This window comes from Carcharhinus amblyrhynchos, unplaced genomic scaffold (assembly GCF_965287045.1).
Source record: "Carcharhinus amblyrhynchos unplaced genomic scaffold, sCarAmb.v2.hapA scaffold_53, whole genome shotgun sequence".
In the NCBI taxonomy this organism is placed as follows: domain Eukaryota; kingdom Metazoa; phylum Chordata; class Chondrichthyes; order Carcharhiniformes; family Carcharhinidae; genus Carcharhinus; species Carcharhinus amblyrhynchos.
In genome coordinates, this window is record NW_027649794.1 from 623,429 (window position 1) to 640,830 (window position 17,402).

The window sequence follows — 17,402 nt, forward strand, 5'->3', positions numbered from 1 at the left end:
GGGGTGTCGGGGCTGGAGGAGGTTACAGAGATAGGGAGGGGTGTAGGGGCTGGAGGAGGTTACAGAGATAGGGAGGGTGTAGGGGCTGGAGGAGGTTACAGAGATAGGGAGGGTTGTAGGTGCTGGAGGAGGTTACAGAGATAGGGAGGGGTGTAGGGGCTGGAGGAGGTTACAGAGATAGGGAACTGTGTCGGGGGTTGTAAAGATTTAAAGGCAATGATGAAGGTGTTAAAATCCAGTTGAACGGAATGTGTGGAGATCAGGGAGAACAGGTGAGTGGGGCTAATACAGGGAGACCGGGACTAATACTGGGAGACCGGGACTAATACTGGGAGTCCAGGAATAATACAGGGAGACTGGGAATAATACAGGGAGACTGGGACTAATACAGGGAGACCGGGAATAATACAGGGAGACTGGGACTAATACAAGGAGACTGGGACTAATACAGGGAGACCGGGATTAATACAGGGAGACCGGGATTAATACAGGGAGACTGGGACTAATACAGGGAGACCGGGACTAATACAGGGAAACTGGGATTAATACAGGGAGACTGGGACTAATATAGGGAGAAAGGGACTAATACAGGGAGACTGGGACTAATGCAGGGAGACCGGGATTGATACAGGGAGACCGGGATTAATACAGGGAAACTGGGAAAAATACAGGGAAACTGGGATTAATACAGGGAGACTGGGGCTAATACAGGGAGATCGGGAATAATATAGGGAACCGGGATTAATACAGGGAGACCAGGACTAATACAGGGAGGCCGGGATTAACAAAGGGAGACTGGGAATAATACAGGGAGGCTGGGACTGATACAAGGAGACTGGGACTGATACAGGGAGACCGGGAATAATACATGGATAGGGAGAAACTGGAATCGCTCTCCTCGGAGTGGGGAAGGTTAAAGGGGAGATTGAATTGAGGCGTTCAGAGGGGGGTTTGGATGGAGTGAATGAGGAGAAAGTGTTTCCAGTGACAGGAGGCTCGGTAACCAGAGGGGACACAGATTGAAGAGAACCAGGGAAAAAAAACCAGAAGGGGGAGTTGGGGAGAATTTTATTTTGGACACACAGCGAGTTGTTGTGATCTGGAAGGCGCTGCCTGAAAGGGAAGCAGGTTCAATAGGAACTTTCAAAAAGGGGCAATTGGAGAAATACTGGAAGGGGGGAATTTACAGGGATGTGGGGGTTGGGAGAGAAGAGGGTGGATAATTGGATCGATCTTACAGAGCGATGGCAGAAGAATACTTTTCATTCCAGTGAATCTCATCCACAATGTTCTCGGAGGCAGGGAATGGTCTCCAGGAGGCGATGACGGACATGTACCCGGAGCCTATGGACTGGCAATCCTCCCTGCTTGATTCTACACTCACTTCCCCTCCTTCCCTCTCTACTTACTTCTTCTTTCTGCCTCTCCCTCTCTCACTCCCTCTCCCTCCCTCCCTCTCACCCTCCATTCCAATCCCTCCTTCTCCCACCCTCGCCCTCCTTCCTTCTCCATCCCTCTCCCTCCCTGCCTCTCCCTCACCACCCCTCTCCTTCCCTCCCCTTCCATCCATCCCTGTCCCTCCCTCCCTCTCCCTCCTTCCCTCTCCATCCCTCTCCCTCCCTCACCCTCCCTCTCCCACCCTCCATCCCTCTCCCTCCCTCTTCTCCCTTTCTCTCCCAACTTCTCCCACCTTCCATCCCTCTCCCTTGCTCTCCCTCCCTCCCTCTCCTTTGCTCACCCTCCATCCCTCTCCCTTCTTCACCCTCCCTCCATCTCCCACCCTCCATCCCTCTCCTTCCCTCTCCCTCCCTCCCTCTTCCAGCCTCTCCCACCTTCCAACCCTCTCCTCGCTCTCCGTCCCTCCCTCTCCCTTCTTCACCCTCCCTCCCTCTCCCACCCTCCACCCCTCTCCCTCTCTCTCCCTCCCTCCTTCTCATTCCCTCCCTCTCCCTTCCTCACCCTCCATCCCTCTCGTTCCCTCTCCCTCCCTCCCTCACCCTCCCTCCATCCCTCTCCCACCTTCCATCCCTCTCCCTCACTCTCCCTCCCTCCTTCTCATTCCCTCCCTCTCTCTTCCTCACCCCCCCTCCCTCTCCCTCCCTCCCTCTATCCCTCTCCCTCCCTTGGTCTCCCACCTCTTCCCTCCCACTATCCCATCCAGGCCTGATACATTAAGGCCAGTTCAATCCCCCTCTGCTCACCTCTCCCACCCTCCTCCATCACACTCCTTACCTCCATTAGTCAAGAGGTTACCCCAGCCAGAGGTGGTACAGAGGGTGCCAGCCCTGGGGCACTCGGTGGGCAGAGAGATGGGACTGACAAATTGGTTGAAAGTGGCAGGCGAGGCGAGTTTGAGTAACATGATGTCGTTGTTGAGATTGACCTGGTTGTAGTCAGGGTGGGTGATGGCTTTGGCAACTTGAATTCTCTGCTCCGTGCCCTCTGAATACCGGAGATCATGTTCCCCAAGGTGCGCCACCAGGATACTGGCCCTGGACATCAAACAGCAAGATCACAGACTGTCACTCTGCGAGTCTCTGCTGCCCACCTGAAACCTGTGCCCTCTAGTTTTAGACTCCACTAACTCTGGGAAAGGATATTGACTTTCTAGCTGATCTATACTCATTATTTTATAGATCTCTATAAGGGCACCCCTAAGCCTCCTTATAACTCAAACCATCAAATTCTGGTAGCATCCTAGTAAATCTTTTCTGCACTCAATTCAGGCCTGTATGGAGTTTGCACATTCTCCCCATGTCTGCGTGGGTTTTCCCCAGGTTCTCCAGTTTTCTCTCTGTCATATCCGGCCTAGCTCTCTGGAACAGCAACTCACCTGGTTGCACTCTCCCCGTAACCCTGCACCTTCTTCCTGTCCAGTTAATGATGCTATTCCCCTTTGGAAAATTTTGATTGATTCTGCCTCCCCCATACTCTCTCAGGCATCGCCTCCCCGATCCTAACCCCTCGCTGGGAGATAAAGTTCTTCCCCGTGTCTCCATCGAGCCTTTCACCTTCAGTCTGTGTCCACCCCCCCGTCTGGTTCCTGATCCCTCCATCAATGGGAACAGTTTCTCCCTCTCCACTCCGTCCGAGACTCCCCTGCGAAATTGAATACATCGGTCAAATCTCCCTCTCCACCTTGAGGCAAGTCTTTTTTACACGGAGGGTAGTGGGTGCCTGGAACTCGGTGCTGGGGGAGGGAGTGGAAGCAGATACGATAGTGACTTTTAAGGGGCATCTTGACAAATACATGAATAGGGTGGGAATAGAAGGATATGGTCCCTGGAAGGGGAGGGGTTTTTAGTTCAGTCCGATAGCATGGTGGGTGCAGGTTTGGAGGGCTGAAGGGCCAGTTCCTGTGCTGTAATTTTCTTCGTCCTTCCCTTTCCCCGGGGAGGACAATCCCGGATCCTCCAATCAACCCACGTCACTGAACCCCACATCCCTGAAACCATTCTCATCAATATTTCTCCTCCGCCTTTCTTTCTCTGTCTCTAAAACCCCACATCCTTCCACAACTGAGCAAAATGCCACAGTGGGATGGATTCAGTGTTTGATACCTGCTGTCTCCCTGTGTTTTATTCCTCCCGTTAACTTTGACACTGTTTTAATCCTGAATTCTGAGTTCCCCCCCCAACTCCAACAGGATTAGTGAGACAATCTGAGGGGGTTTTGTGTCAAACTGCACCCCCCTTCTCTTCCGCAGGTCACTCATCTGGAGTTTTGCCCCAGTTCAGGGATTTTTAAGGAGAGATGAACGTCGGAATTTGACCATCCCGCCTGCCATGGGAATCGGAGTGGGGAAGAGGCGGACAACGGGAAGGTCTGTTGACTTTGAGCAGGATTTTCCGGTCTTGGGGCTGAGTAAATCTTTCCCCAAGTGTCTACGTTGGGTTTTGGGAGGGTGGGTGCCCATATTGTGGTACAGAGGAGGCAACAGCCTGGAGTTTTATCACTAGACTATTAATCCAGAGACTCAACTAATGTTCTGGGGACCCGGGTTCGAATCCCACCACGGCAGATGGTGGAATTTGAATTCAGTAAAAAAAAATCTGGAATTAAGAATCTACTGATGACCCATTGTCAGAAAATCCCATCTGGGTCACTAATGTCCTTTGGGGAAGGAAATCTGCCGTCCTTACCCGGTCTGGCCTACATGTCACTTCAGGGCCACAGCAATGTGGTTAACTCTCAACTGCCCTCGGGATGGGCAATAGATACTGGGCCAGCGAGCAAAGCCCGTGTCCCACAAGGGAAGGATGAGTGATGTGTTGGAGAGGCTGTAAGAGAGAGAAACCCTTTCTCACTCTATCAGTGTAAGATTGTATCCCTGTCTGTCTGGGTTGGTTACAGGAAACAGAACAGGAAAGGAGCGGACAATGGGAATGTTCCGGAAACAGCCGTAAATTCCCTCTCACTGTGTATTTCAACCTTAGTGATTTTCTGTCTGCCTGGGTCACTGTCTATGTGTGTGTGTGGGTCACTGTCTATGTGTGTGTGTGGGTCACTGTCTATGTGTGTGTGTGTGTGTGGGTCACTGTCTATGTGTGTGTGTGGGTCACTGTCTATGTGTGTGTGTGGGTCACTGTCTATGTGTGTGTGTGTGTGGGTCACTGTCTATGTGTGCGTGTGGGTCACTGTCTATGTGTGTGTGTGTGTGTGGGTCACTGTCTATGTGTGCGTGTGGGTCACTGTCTATGTGTGTGTGTGGGTCACTGTCTATGTGTGTGTGTGTGTGGGTCACTGTCTATGTGTGCGTGTGGGTCACTGTCTATGTGTGTGTGTGGGTCACTGTCTATGTGTGTGTGTGTGTGGGTCACTGTCTATGTGTGTGTGTGGGTCACTGTCTATGTGTGTGTGTGTGTGTGGGTCACTGTCTATGTGTGTGTGTGGGTCACTGTCTATGTGTGTGTGTGGGTCACTGTCTATGTGTGTGTGTGTGTGGGTCACTGTCTATGTGTGTGTGTGTGGGTCACTGTCTATGTGTGTGTGTGGGTCACTGTCTATGTGTGTGTGTGTGGGTCACTGTCCATGTGTGTGTGTGTGTGGGTCACTGTCTATGTGTGTGTGTGTGGGTCACTGTCTATGTGTGTGTGTGGGTCACTGTCTATGTGTGTGTGTGTGGGTCACTGTCTATGTGTGTGTGTGGGTCACTGTCTATGTGTGTGTGTGTGGGTCACTGTCTATGTGTGTGTGTGGGTCACTGTCTATGTGTGTGTGTGTGGGTCACTGTCTATGTGTGTGTGTGGGTCACTGTCTATGTGTGTGTGTGTGGGTCACTGTCTATGTGTGTGTGTGGGTCACTGTCTATGTGTGTGTGTGTGGGTCACTGTCTATGTGTGTGTGTGGGTCACTGTCTATGTGTGTGTGTGTGTGGGTCACTGTCTATGTGTGTGTGTGTGTGGGTCACTGTCCATGTGTGTGTGTGGGTCACTGTCTATGTGTGTGTGTGGGTCACTGTCTATGTGTGTGTGTGTATGGGTCACTGTCTATGTGTGTGTGTGGGTCACTGTCTATGTGTGTGTGTGGGTCACTGTCTATGTGTGTGTGTGTGTGGGTCACTGTCTATGTGTGTGTGTGGGTCACTGTCCATGTGTGTGTGTGGGTCACTGTCTATGTGTGTGTGTGGGTCACTGTCTATGTGTGTGTGTGGGTCACTGTCTATGTGTGTGTGTGTGTGGGTCACTGTCTATGTGTGTGTGTGGGTCACTGTCCATGTGTGTGTGTGGGTCACTGTCTATGTGTGTGTGTGGGTCACTGTCTATGTGTGTGTGTGGGTCACTGTCTATGTGTGTGTGTGTGTGGGTCACTGTCTATGTGTGTGTGTGGGTCACTGTCCATGTGTGTGTGTGGGTCACTGTCTATGTGTGTGTGTGGGTCACTGTCTATGTGTGTGTGTGGGTCACTGTCTATGTGTGTGTGTGTGGGTCACTGTCCACGTGTGTGTGTGGGTCACTGTCCATGTGTGTGTGTGGGTCACTGTCTATGCGTGTGTGTGGGTCACTGTCTATGTGTGTGTGTGTGTGGGTCACTGTCTATGTGTGTGTGTGGGTCACTGTCTATGCGTGTGTGTGGGTCACTGTCTATGTGTGTGTGTGTGTGGGTCACTGTCTATGTGTGTGTGGGTCACTGTCTATGTGTGTGTGTGTGTGGGTCACTGTCCATGTGTGTGTGTGTGTGTGGGTCACTGTCCATGTGTGTGTGTGGGTCACTGTCTATGTGTGTGTGTGGGTCACTGTCTATGTGTGTGTGTGGGTCACTGTCTATGTGTGTGTGTGTGTGGGTCACTGTCTATGGGTGTGTGTGTGTGGGTCACTGTCTATGTGTGTGTGTGTGTGGGTCACTGTCTATGTGTGTGTGTGGGTCACTGTCTATGTGTGTGTGTGAGTCACTGTCTATGTGTGTGTGTGGGGCACAGTCTATGTATGTGTGTGTGTGGGTCACTGTCTATGTATGTGTGTGGGTCACTGTCTATGTGTGTGTGGGCCACTGTTGGTGTGTGTCGGAGTCACTGTCTATGTGTGTGTGGGTCAGTGTTGGTGTGTGTGTGGGTCAGTGTTGGTGTGTGGGTCAGTGTTGGTGTGTGTGAGGGTCAGTGTTGGTGTGTGTGTGGGTCAGTGTTGGTGTGTGTGTGGGTCAGTGTTGGTGTGTGTGTGGGTCAGTGTTGGTGTGTGTGTGGGTCAGTGTTGGTGTGTGTGTGTGGGTCAGTGTTGGTGTGTGTGAGGGTCAGTGTTGGTGTGTGTGTGGGTCAGTGTTGGTGTGTGTGAGGGTCAGTGTTGGTGTGTGTGTGGGTCAGTGTTGGTGTGTGTGTGGGTCAGTGTTGGTGTGTGTGTGGGGGTCAGTGTTGGTGTGTGGGTCAGTGTTGGTGTGTGTGTGGGTCAGTGTTGGTGTGTGTGTGGGTCAGTGTTGGTGTGTGGGTCAGTGTTGGTGTGTGTGTGTGGGAGAGTGTTGGTGTGTGTGAGGGTCAGTGTTGGTGTGTGTGTGGGTCAGTGTTGGTGTGTGTGTGGGTCAGTGTTGGTGTGTGAGGGTCAGTGTTGGTGTGTGTGTGGCTCAGTGTTGGTGTGTGAGGGTCAGTGTTGGTGTGTGTGAGGGTCAGTGTTGGTGTGTGAGGGTCAGTGTTGGTGTGTGTGAGGGTCAGTGTTGGTGTGTGAGGGTCAGTGTTGGTATGTGTGGGTCAGTGTTGATGTGTGAGGGTCAGTGTTGATGTGTGTGTGTCAGTGTCGGTGTGTGTGGCTCAGTGTTGGTGTGTGTGAGGGTCAGTGTTGGTGTGTGTGGGTCAGTGTTGATGTGTGTGGGTCAGTGTTGATGTGTGAGGGTCAGTGTTGGTGTGTGAGAGTCAGTGTTGATGTGTGAGGGTCAGTGTTGATGTGTGAGGGTCAGTGTTGATGTGTGTGGGTCAGTGTTGATGTGTGAGGGTCAGTGTTGATGTGTGTGGGTCAGTGTTGATGTGTGAGGGTCAGTGTTGATGTGTGAGGGTCAGTGTTGGTGTGTGTGAGGGTCAGTGTTGATGTGTGTGAGGGTCAGTGTTGATGTGTGTGAGGGTCAGTGTTAGTGTGTGAGGGTCAGTGTCGGTGTGTGTGGGTCAGTGTTGATGTGTGAGGGTCAGTGTTGATGTGTGTGGGTCAGTGTTGATGTGTGAGGGTCAGTATTGGTGTGTGTGACGGTCAGTGTTGATGTGTGTGGGTCAGTGTTGGTGTGTGTGAGGGTCAGTGTTGGTGTGAGGGTCAGTGTTGATGTGTGTGGGTCAGTGTTGGTGTGTGTGGGTCAGTGTTGATGTGTGAGGGTCAGTGTTGATGTGTTTGGGTCAGTGTTGGTGTGTGAGGGTCAGTGTTGGTGTGTGAGGGTCAGTGTTGGTGTGTGTGAGGGTCAGTGTTGGTGTGTCTGAGGGTCAGTGTTGATGTGTGAGGGTCAGTGTTGGTGTGTGAGGGTCAGTGTTGGTGTGTGAGGGTCAGTGTTGATGTGTGAGGGTCAGTGTTGGTGTGTGTGGGTCAGTGTTGGTGTGTGTGGGTCAGTGTTGATGTGCGAGGGTCAGTGTTGGTGTGTGTGTGGGTCAGTGTTGGTGTGTGTGGGTCAGTGTTGGTGTGTGTGGGTCAGTGTTGATGTGCGAGGGTCAGTGTTGGTGTGTGTGTGGGTCAGTGTTGGTGTGTGAGGGTCAGTGTTGATGTGTGAGGGTCAGTGTTGATGTGTGTGGGTCAGTGTTGGTGTGTGAGGGTCAGTGTTGATGTGTGAGGGTCAGTGTTGATGTGTGTGGGTCAGTGTTGGTGTGTGAGGGTCAGTGTTGATGTGTGAGGGTCAGTGTTGGTGTGTGTGGGTCAGTGTTGATGTGTGAGGGTCAGTGTTGGTGTGTGAGGGTCAGTGTTGGTGTGTGTGGGTCAGTGTTGATGTGTGAGGGTCAGTGTTGGTATGTGAGGGTCAGTGTTGGTGTGTGTGTGGGTCAGTGTTGGTGTGTGAGGGTCAGTGTTAATGTGTGAGGGTCAGTGTTGGTGTGTGTGAGGGTCAGTGTTGGTGTGTGTGTGGGTCAGTGTTGGTGTGTGTGGGTCAGTGTTGGTGTGTGTGGGTCAGTGTTGATGTGTGTGGGTCAGTGTTGGTGTGTGTGTGGGTCAGTGTTGGTGTGTGAGGGTCAGTGTTGGTGTGTGTGGGTCAGTGTTGGTGTGTGTGAGTCAGTGTTGGTGTGTGTGGGTCAGTGTTGATGTGTGTGGGTCAGTGTTGATGTGTGTGGGTCAGTGTTGGTGTGTGAGGGTCAGTGTTGGTGTGTGTGGGTCAGTGTTGGTGTGTGTGAGTCAGTGTTGGTGTGTGTGGGTCAGTGTTGATGTGTGTGGGTCAGTGTTGGTGTGTGAGGGTCAGTGTTGGTGTGTGAGGGTCAGTGTTGGTGTGTGTGGGTCAGTGTTGGTGTGTGAGGGTCAGTGTTGGTGTGTGTGAGGGTCAGTGTTGGTGTGTGTGTGGGTCAGTGTTGATGTGTGAGGGTCAGTGTTGGTGTGTGTGAGGGTCAGTGTTGGTGTGTGAGGGTCAGTGTTGGTGTGTGAGGGTCAGTGTTGGTGTGTGTGGGTCAGTGTTGGTGTGTGAGGGTCAGTGTTGGTGTGTGAGGGTCAGTGTTGATGTGTGTGAGCCAGTGTTGGTGTGTGGGTCAGTGTTGGTGTGTGTGGGTCAGTGTTGGTGTGTGTGAGGGTCAGTGTTGGTGTGTGAGGGTCAGTGTTGGTGTGTGTGGGTCAGTGTTGGTGTGTGTGAGCCAGTGTTGGTGTGTGGGTCAGTGTTGGTGTGTGTGGGTCAGTGTTGGTGTGTGTGAGGGTCAGTGTTGGTGTGTGTGAGTCAGTGTTGATGTGTGTGAGGGTCAGTGTTGGTGTGTGTGAGGGTCAGTGTTGGTGTGTGTGAGGGTCAGTGTTGGTGTGTGTGTGGGTCAGTGTTGATGTGTGAGGGTCAGTGTTGGTGTGTGTGAGGGTCAGTGTTGGTGTGTGTGAGGGTCAGTGTTGGTGTGTGAGGGTCAGTGTTGGTGTGTGTGGGTCAGTGTTGGTGTGTGAGGGTCAGTGTTGGTGTGTGAGGGTCAGTGTTGATGTGTGTGAGCCAGTGTTGGTGTGTGGGTCAGTGTTGGTGTGTGTGGGTCAGTGTTGGTGTGTGTGAGGGTCAGTGTTGGTGTGTGAGGGTCAGTGTTGGTGTGTGTGGGTCAGTGTTGGTGTGTGTGTGGGTCAGTGTTGATGTGTGAGGGTCAGTGTTGGTGTGTGTGTGGGTCAGTGTTGATGTGTGAGGGTCAGTGTTGGTGTGTGTGTGGGTCAGTGTTGATGTGTGAGGGTCAGTGTTGGTGTGTGTGGGTCAGTGTTGATGTGTGAGGGTCAGTGTTGATGTGTGAGGGTCAGTGTTGGTGTGTGTGGGTCAGTGTTGATGTGTGAGGGTCAGTGTTGGTGTGTGAGGGTCAGTGTTGGTGTGTGTGGGTCAGTGTTGATGTGTGAGGGTCAGTGTTGATGTGTGAGAGTCAGTGTTGGTATGTGTGGGTCAGTGTTGGTGTGTGTGAGGGTCAGTGTTGGTGTGTGAGGGTCAGTGTTGATGTGTGAGGGTCAGTGTTGGTATGTGTGGGTCAGTGTTGGTGTGTGTGAGGGTCAGTGTTGGTGTGTGTGAGGGTCAGTGTTGATGTGTGTGAGGGTCAGTGTTGATGTGTGTGGGTCAGTGTTGATGTGTGAGGGTCAGTGTTGGTGTGTGAGGGTCAGTGTTGGTGTGTGTGAGGGTCAGTGTTGATGTGTGTGGGTCAGTGTTGGTGTGTGTGGGTCAGTGTTGGTGTGTGAGGGTCAGTGTTGGTGTGTGTGAGGGTCAGTGTTGGTGTGTGTGAGGGTCAGTGTTGATGTGTGTGGGTCAGTGTTGGTGTGTGTGGGTCAGTGTTGGTGTGTGAGGGTCAGTGTTGATGTGTGAGGGTCAGTGTTGGTGTGTGTGAGGGTCAGTGTTGATGTGTGTGGGTCAGTGTTGGTGTGTGTGGGTCAGTGTTGGTGTGTGAGGGTCAGTGTTGATGTGTGTGGGTCAGTGTTGGTGTGTGAGGGTCAGTGTTGATGTGTGTGAGCCAGTGTTGGTGTGTGGGTCAGTGTTGGTGTGTGTGGGTCAGTGTTGGTGTGTGTGAGGGTCAGTGTTGGTGTGTGTGGGTCAGTGTTGGTGTGTGAGGGTCAGTGTTGATGTGTGAGGGTCAGTGTTGGTGTGTGTGAGGGTCAGTGTTGATGTGTGTGGGTCAGTGTTGGTGTGTGTGGGTCAGTGTTGGTGTGTGAGGGTCAGTGTTGATGTGTGAGGGTCAGTGTTGATGTGTGAGGGTCAGTGTTGGTGTGTGAGGGTCAGTGTTGGTGTGTGTGAGGGTCAGTGTTGATGTGTGTGGGTCAGTGTTGGTGTGTGAGGGTCAGTGTTGATGTGTGTGAGCCAGTGTTGGTGTGTGGGTCAGTGTTGGTGTGTGTGGGTCAGTGTTGGTGTGTGTGAGGGTCAGTGTTGGTGTGTGTGGGTCAGTGTTGGTGTGTGTGTGGGTCAGTGTTGATGTGTGAGGTCAGTGTTGGTGTGTGTGGGTCAGTGTTGGTGTGTGTGTGGGTCAGTGTTGATGTGTGAGGGTCAGTGTTGGTGTGTGTGTGGGTCAGTGTTGATGTGTGAGGGTCAGTGTTGGTGTGTGAGAGTCAGTGTTGATGTGTGAGAGTCAGTGTTGATGTGTGAGGGTCAGTGTTGATGTGTGAGGGTCAGTGTTGGTGTGTGTGAGGGTCACTGTTGGTGTGTGTGTGTCAGTGTTGATGTGTGTGTCAGTGTTGGTGTGTGTGGGTCACTGTTGGTGTGTGTGTCACTGTTGGTGTGTGTGTGTCACTGTTGGTGTGTGGGTGTCTGTATCTATCTGTAAACTCACGGTTGGTAGCAGTGAGCCGCTGATACGATCCACTGATGGTTGATCAGGGAACCCCCACACCAGCGATGGCCGTTATAGGTCAGGAAAACCTGCCAGGGCTGAGAGTGAGGGATACAGTCATGGCCATTGATAATCTTCTCATCCCCCAGGAACTGCCACTGAGTGGAGGAAAAACAGAGAGAGTGGAGTCTCATCCTCCAACTGCACACACACACCCTCACTCACCCTCACTCACACTCACACACCCTCACCTCATCCCTCACATCACACTCACACACCCACTCACACTCACTCACCCTCACTCCTCACTCACACCACACACACTCACTCACCCTCACTCACACTCACTCACCCTCACTCACACTCACTCACCCTCACTCACCCTCACACACCCTCACTCACCCTCACTCACCCTCACTCACACTCACACACCCTCACTCACCCTCACTCACCCTTACTCACCCTCACTCACACTCACTCACATCACTCACCCTTACTCACCCTCACTCACACTCACTCACCCTCACTCACACTCACACACCCTCACTCACCCTCACTCACACTCACACACCCTCACTCACCCTCACTCACACTCACTCACCCTCACTCACACTCACTCACCCTCACTCACCCTCACTCACACACCCTCACTCACCCTCACTCACACTCACTCACCCTCACTCACACTCACTCACCCTCACTCACACTCACTCACCCTCACTCACACTCACACACCCTCACTCACCCTCACTCACCCTCACTCACACTCACACACCCTCACTCACCCTCACTCACCCTCACTCACCCTCACTCACACTCACACCCTCACTCACCCTCACTCACCCTTACTCACCTCACACACTCACTCACACTCACTCACCCTTACTCACCCTCACTCACACTCACTCACACTCACTCACCCTCCATCACACTCACTCACACACACACACACACCCTCACTCACTCACCCTCACTCACACACCCTCACACACCCTCACTCACCTCACACACCCTCACTCACTCACTCACCCTCACTCACCTTCACTCACACTCACTCACCCTCACTCACCCTCACTCACACTCACTCACCCTCACTCACACTCACACACACTCACACACACCCTCACACACTCACTCACACTCACTCACCCTCACTCATTCACTCACCCTCACTCACACTCACTCACACTCATTCACCCTCACTCACACTCACTCACCCTCACTCACACTCACTCACACTCTCACACACACACACACCCTCACTCACTCACCCTCACACACACACCCTCACACACCCTCACTCACCTCACACACCCTCACTCACTCACTCACCCTCACTCACCTTCACTCACACTCACTCACCCTCACTCACACTCACTCACCCTCACTCACACTCACACACCCTCACACACACTCACACACACCCTCACACACTCACTCACACTCACTCACCCTCACTCATTCACTCACCCTCACTCACACTCACTCACCCTCACTCACCCTCACTCACACTCACTCACTCTCACACACCCTCACTCACTCTCACACACCCTCACTTACCCTCACTCACACCCTCACTCACACTCACTCACTCTCACACACCCTCACTCACTCTCACACACCCTCACTTACCCTCACTCACACCCTCACTCACACTCACTCACCCTCACACACCCTCACACACACTCACACACACCCTCACTCACACTCACTCACCCTCACTCACACTCACTCACCCTCACTCACCCTCACTCACTCACTCACCCTCACTCACACTCACTCACTCTCACACACCCTCACTCACTCTCACACACCCTCACTTACCCTCACTCACACCCTCACTCACACTCACTCACTCACACGCTCTCATAAATTTAAAGTTTTTAGGTGTCCAGATCACCAGTATCCTGTCCTGGTCCCCCCCCCCACACCAACACTATAGTGAAGAAAGCCCACCAACGCCTCTACTTTCTCAGAAGACTAAGGAAATTTGGCATGTCCGCTACGACTCTCACCAACTTTTACAGATGCCCCATAGAAAGCATCCTTTCTGGTTGTATCACAGCTCGGTCTGGGCTCCTGCTCTGCCCAAGAACGCAAGAAACAACAAAAGCTTGTGAACATAGTCCAGTCCATCAGGCAAACCAGCCTCCCATCCATTGACTCTGTCTACACTTCCCACTGCCTCGGGAAAAGCAGCCAGAATAATCATGGACCCACGCACCCCGGACATTCTCCCTTCCACCTTCTTGCGTTGGGGAAAAGATACAAAAGTCTGTGGTCACGTACCAACTGACTCAAGAACAGCTTCTTCCCTGCTGCTGTCAGACTTTTGAATGGGCCAACCTCGCAGTAAGTTGATCTTTCTCTACACCCTCGCTATGACTGTAATAGCACATTCTGCATTCCTTTTCTTCTCTATGAATGGTATGCTTTGTCTGTATAACGTGCAAGGAACAACACTTTTCATTGTCTGTTAATACATGTGACAATAATAAATCAAATCACACACACACACACACACATTACAGTCTGAGATTGTACCTGCAACCCCCAGAAGTAAGGTGAAGATAAAAATTTCCATCTTATAGTTCACCTGTGATATCCCAATAAGTCCCCTGTCTTTAAATAGAGCTGTCAGCATCAGACCCAGCCAGCAACCGCAGATAATAATTAATCCGATTTTAAACTTCATTCCGGGACTATTCCCATTAGAGTGAGATAGTCACAGCTGTGAGTCTCAGCTATGTATTAATACATTAGCCCCGATACAAACTTAATCTTCAAGCAATCATCATTTACTGAACACGCAGGTGCTAACTCTCACACACACGAGGTGCTTACAACAGAAAGCTGCATTTCGATAGCGTCCTGCACAGAATAAAAACCTGCTTCACAGGTATGTTGTCAAATAAAACTGGGCTGGGAGGGGGAGATGGCGATATGATTTTATTTTATTATTGTCACGTGTAATGGGATACAATGAAAAGTAATCTTTCTTGTGCGCTATACAGACAAAGCATACCATTCATAGAGAAGGAAAGGAGAGAGTGCAGAATGTAGTGTTACAGTCATAGCAAGGCTGTAGAGAAAGATCAGCTCAATGCAAGGTAGGTCCATTCAAAAGTCTGATGGCAGCAGGGAAGAAGCTGCTCTTGAGTCGGTTGGTACGTGACCTTAGACTTGTATAGCTTTTTCCCGAAGGACGAAGGTGGAAGGGAGAATGTTCGGGGTGAGTGGGGTCCTTAATTATGCTGGCTGTGTTTCTGTGTCAGTGGGACGTGTAGACAGAGTCAATGGATGAGAGGCTGGTTTGCCTGATGGACTGGGCTACGTTCACAGTCTTTTGTAGTTCCTGCGGTCTTGGGCAGAGCAGGAGCCCGTACCGAGCTGTGATACAACCAGAAAGAATATTTGCTATGGTGCATCTGTAAAAGTGGGTGACAGTCGTAGCTAAATTTCCTAAATTTGGACTCCAGTTTGATCTGCGGCAAAGCTGGTTTCGGTAAGTGTCTGCAGGATGAGCAAGGTCAGTGTCGGTGAGCAGGAGGTTGAGCTGCAGACACTGCGATGTGTCGGGTGAGGGCTCAGAGATAGGGAGGTCTGGTGGTTGGTGAGGCTGGGGGGAGGGGTGTAATCGAGAATGTAGCAATGGAAGAGTTGCATCTTTTATCCCAATAGGTTCCAGGTTCTATGCACACGGGCATGGGAATGGCAGAGTGAGTGAGCAATCCTGACCCTAGCACCGTGGTGCAGGAAGGCAGTCAAACGGGGGAGTAAATAAGAATGACATTGTAATGGGTGACACTACAGCCAAGGGATTAGTCAGGATGGTAAGTGGCTTGAAGGGGAAGTCCCAGGTCATGGTGTTCCTGTGTACCCACTGCCCTGGTCCTTGTGGATGGCTATGTGTTTGGAAGATCTGACTAAGGATCTTTGATGAACTCCTGTAGTGATTGGCACTGATGCCTCACAGCGCCAAGGACCTGAGTTCAATTCCTGGAGTGGGTTACTGTCTGCATGTTCTCCCTGTGTCTGCGTGGGTTTCCTCCGGGCGCTCCCATTGTCTGAAAGACGTGCTGGTTAGGTGCATTGGCCGTGCTAAAATCTCCCTCAGTGTCACCGAACAGGGCGACTGGAGGACTTTCACAGTAACTTCATTGCAGCGTTAATGTAAGCCTACTTGGGATACTCACAAATAAACTAAACTTAAGGATATCGTCTTGGAACGGGGGAAGGATGTGTAATAGGAGAGAAAGATCCCATGACCATAGTCCATGTGGGCACAAATGCTATGGCTTGGAATTTGGGAAATTTGGAGCTAAATAAACAGCAGAATCATAATGTTGCTAATCTCTGGATAACTACCTGAGCCACGAGCAAATTGGTGTAACATAAATAAAATTATTATTAATAAGAACATAGGAGGAATAGTGGGGTATAAGGAAATGGCTGAGGAGCGTGATGATACTCTGCTATTGAAATATTTTATGTTTGCGTAGAATGTTTAAATTTCAGTTTCCTTTTACAGGCAATCAGTATATCTGGCAGGAATACAGCTCAGATGCTGGGAAAGCAGAATAATTACTCATTTTAGTCATGTCACTTTTTTAGGGGAGAGCGAATGGACATTAGTTTACAATAAGAAAAGGTCCCCTGGGTTTTTTTTTGATTAAAGGAATGGAAGGTAGGTTTAGGTTTGCAGGGTCATGTGATAATGTGGGCTAATGGGAGGAGCTAGGTATGTGGCAGAGCGAGAAACAGCTTTCAGTTCAAGGCTGGCTGCGGTTTGTTGAAAGATAGAAATCTAAAAGTCAAAACCTCTCTGAAAACTTCAAGGTTGTTAACACGATTTAAAACTGTCTGCTAACTGTACTGAAAGTGGAATTGTAATTCTGAAAGATATTGTTGCTTATTTGGAACTGAAAGAGTGATAAGTTAGAATTTTGTGTTGTTACCTTTCATTTTTTTAACTATTGTTGTTCAACAGTTAAAAGTTAAGCTACTTCATTTGTTAGAGTTAGTGTTATGAATACAACTTTTTTGTGGATCAAAAATCCTTAATTAGTCAGTGAAATTGCTTCCGGAGTGAAGCATCCCAACTGTAACGTTAATGCCAAAAAGAGTCTGGCTTTACAAAATTCCTTGGGGATCAGGTCCAGAGCCCTAACAGGCGTTCTGGGCAGGATTCTCCGGCCTCGCTCGCTGTAAAACCAGACCGCCTGAGGTCAATGGACTTTTATGTGGTCTGCTCCCCGCCACAAACCCGCTATAATTCCCATGGCAGGCGGGACAGGAGAATTCCAGCCTCTGACTCCACCAGCGCTGTAGGAAACACAAAGAACCTTCCAGAAATCATTGTAAATCAAGAGATAGGGAAGAATTTAACATAATTACAAACGCCAGAGAAAGGGGCAGTATGGTGGCACAGCACCACGGACATGGGTTCGATTCCCGGCTTGGGTCATAGTCTGTGTGGAGACTGCACATTCTCCCCATGTCTGCGTGGGTTTCCTCCAGTGCTCTGGTTTCCTTCGGTTGTCCCAAGGTGTGTAGCTGAGGTGGATTGGCCGTGCTAAATTGTCCTCGATCGTTCAAAGGTGTTCAGGTTAGGCCTGTTCCTGGGCTGGGGATGAGAGGGGAGTGAGGGGAGGGAATGATAGGGGAGCGAGGGGAGGGGATGATAGGGGAGCGAGGGGAGGGGATGATAGGGGAGTGAGGGGAGGGAATGATAGGGGAGTGAGGGGAGGGGGTGATAGGGGAGTGAGGGGAGGGAATGATAGGGGAGTGAGGGGAGGGAATGATAGGGGAGTGAGGGGAGGGGATGATAGGGGAGTGAGGGGAGGGGGTGATAGGGGAGTGAGGGGAGGGAATGACAAGGGAGTGAGGGGAGGGGATGATAGTGGGGGAGGGGATGATAGGGGAGTGAGGGGAGGGAATGATAGGGGAGTGAGGGGAGGGATGATAGGGGAGTGAGGGGAGGGATGAGAGGGGAGTGAGGGGAGGGGATGATAGGGGAGTGAGGGGAGGGAATGATAGGGGAGTGAGGCCG

General features: G+C 51.3%; 1 protein-coding gene across 1 annotated transcript in view; it reads right to left on the reverse strand.

Moving 5' to 3' along the window:
* LOC145337588 (trypsin-3-like) overlaps positions 1 to 11,490 on the reverse strand; it is a 33,672-nt gene extending 22,182 nt beyond the window's left edge. Inside the window, 2 exon segments of the mRNA XM_080182380.1 lie at positions 2,233 to 2,492; positions 11,351 to 11,490. Coding sequence (XP_080038506.1) covers positions 2,233 to 2,362 — 130 coding nt within the window. The 5' untranslated portion in view covers positions 2,363 to 2,492; positions 11,351 to 11,490.
* Between the last annotated feature and the right edge of the window lie 5,912 nt (positions 11,491 to 17,402).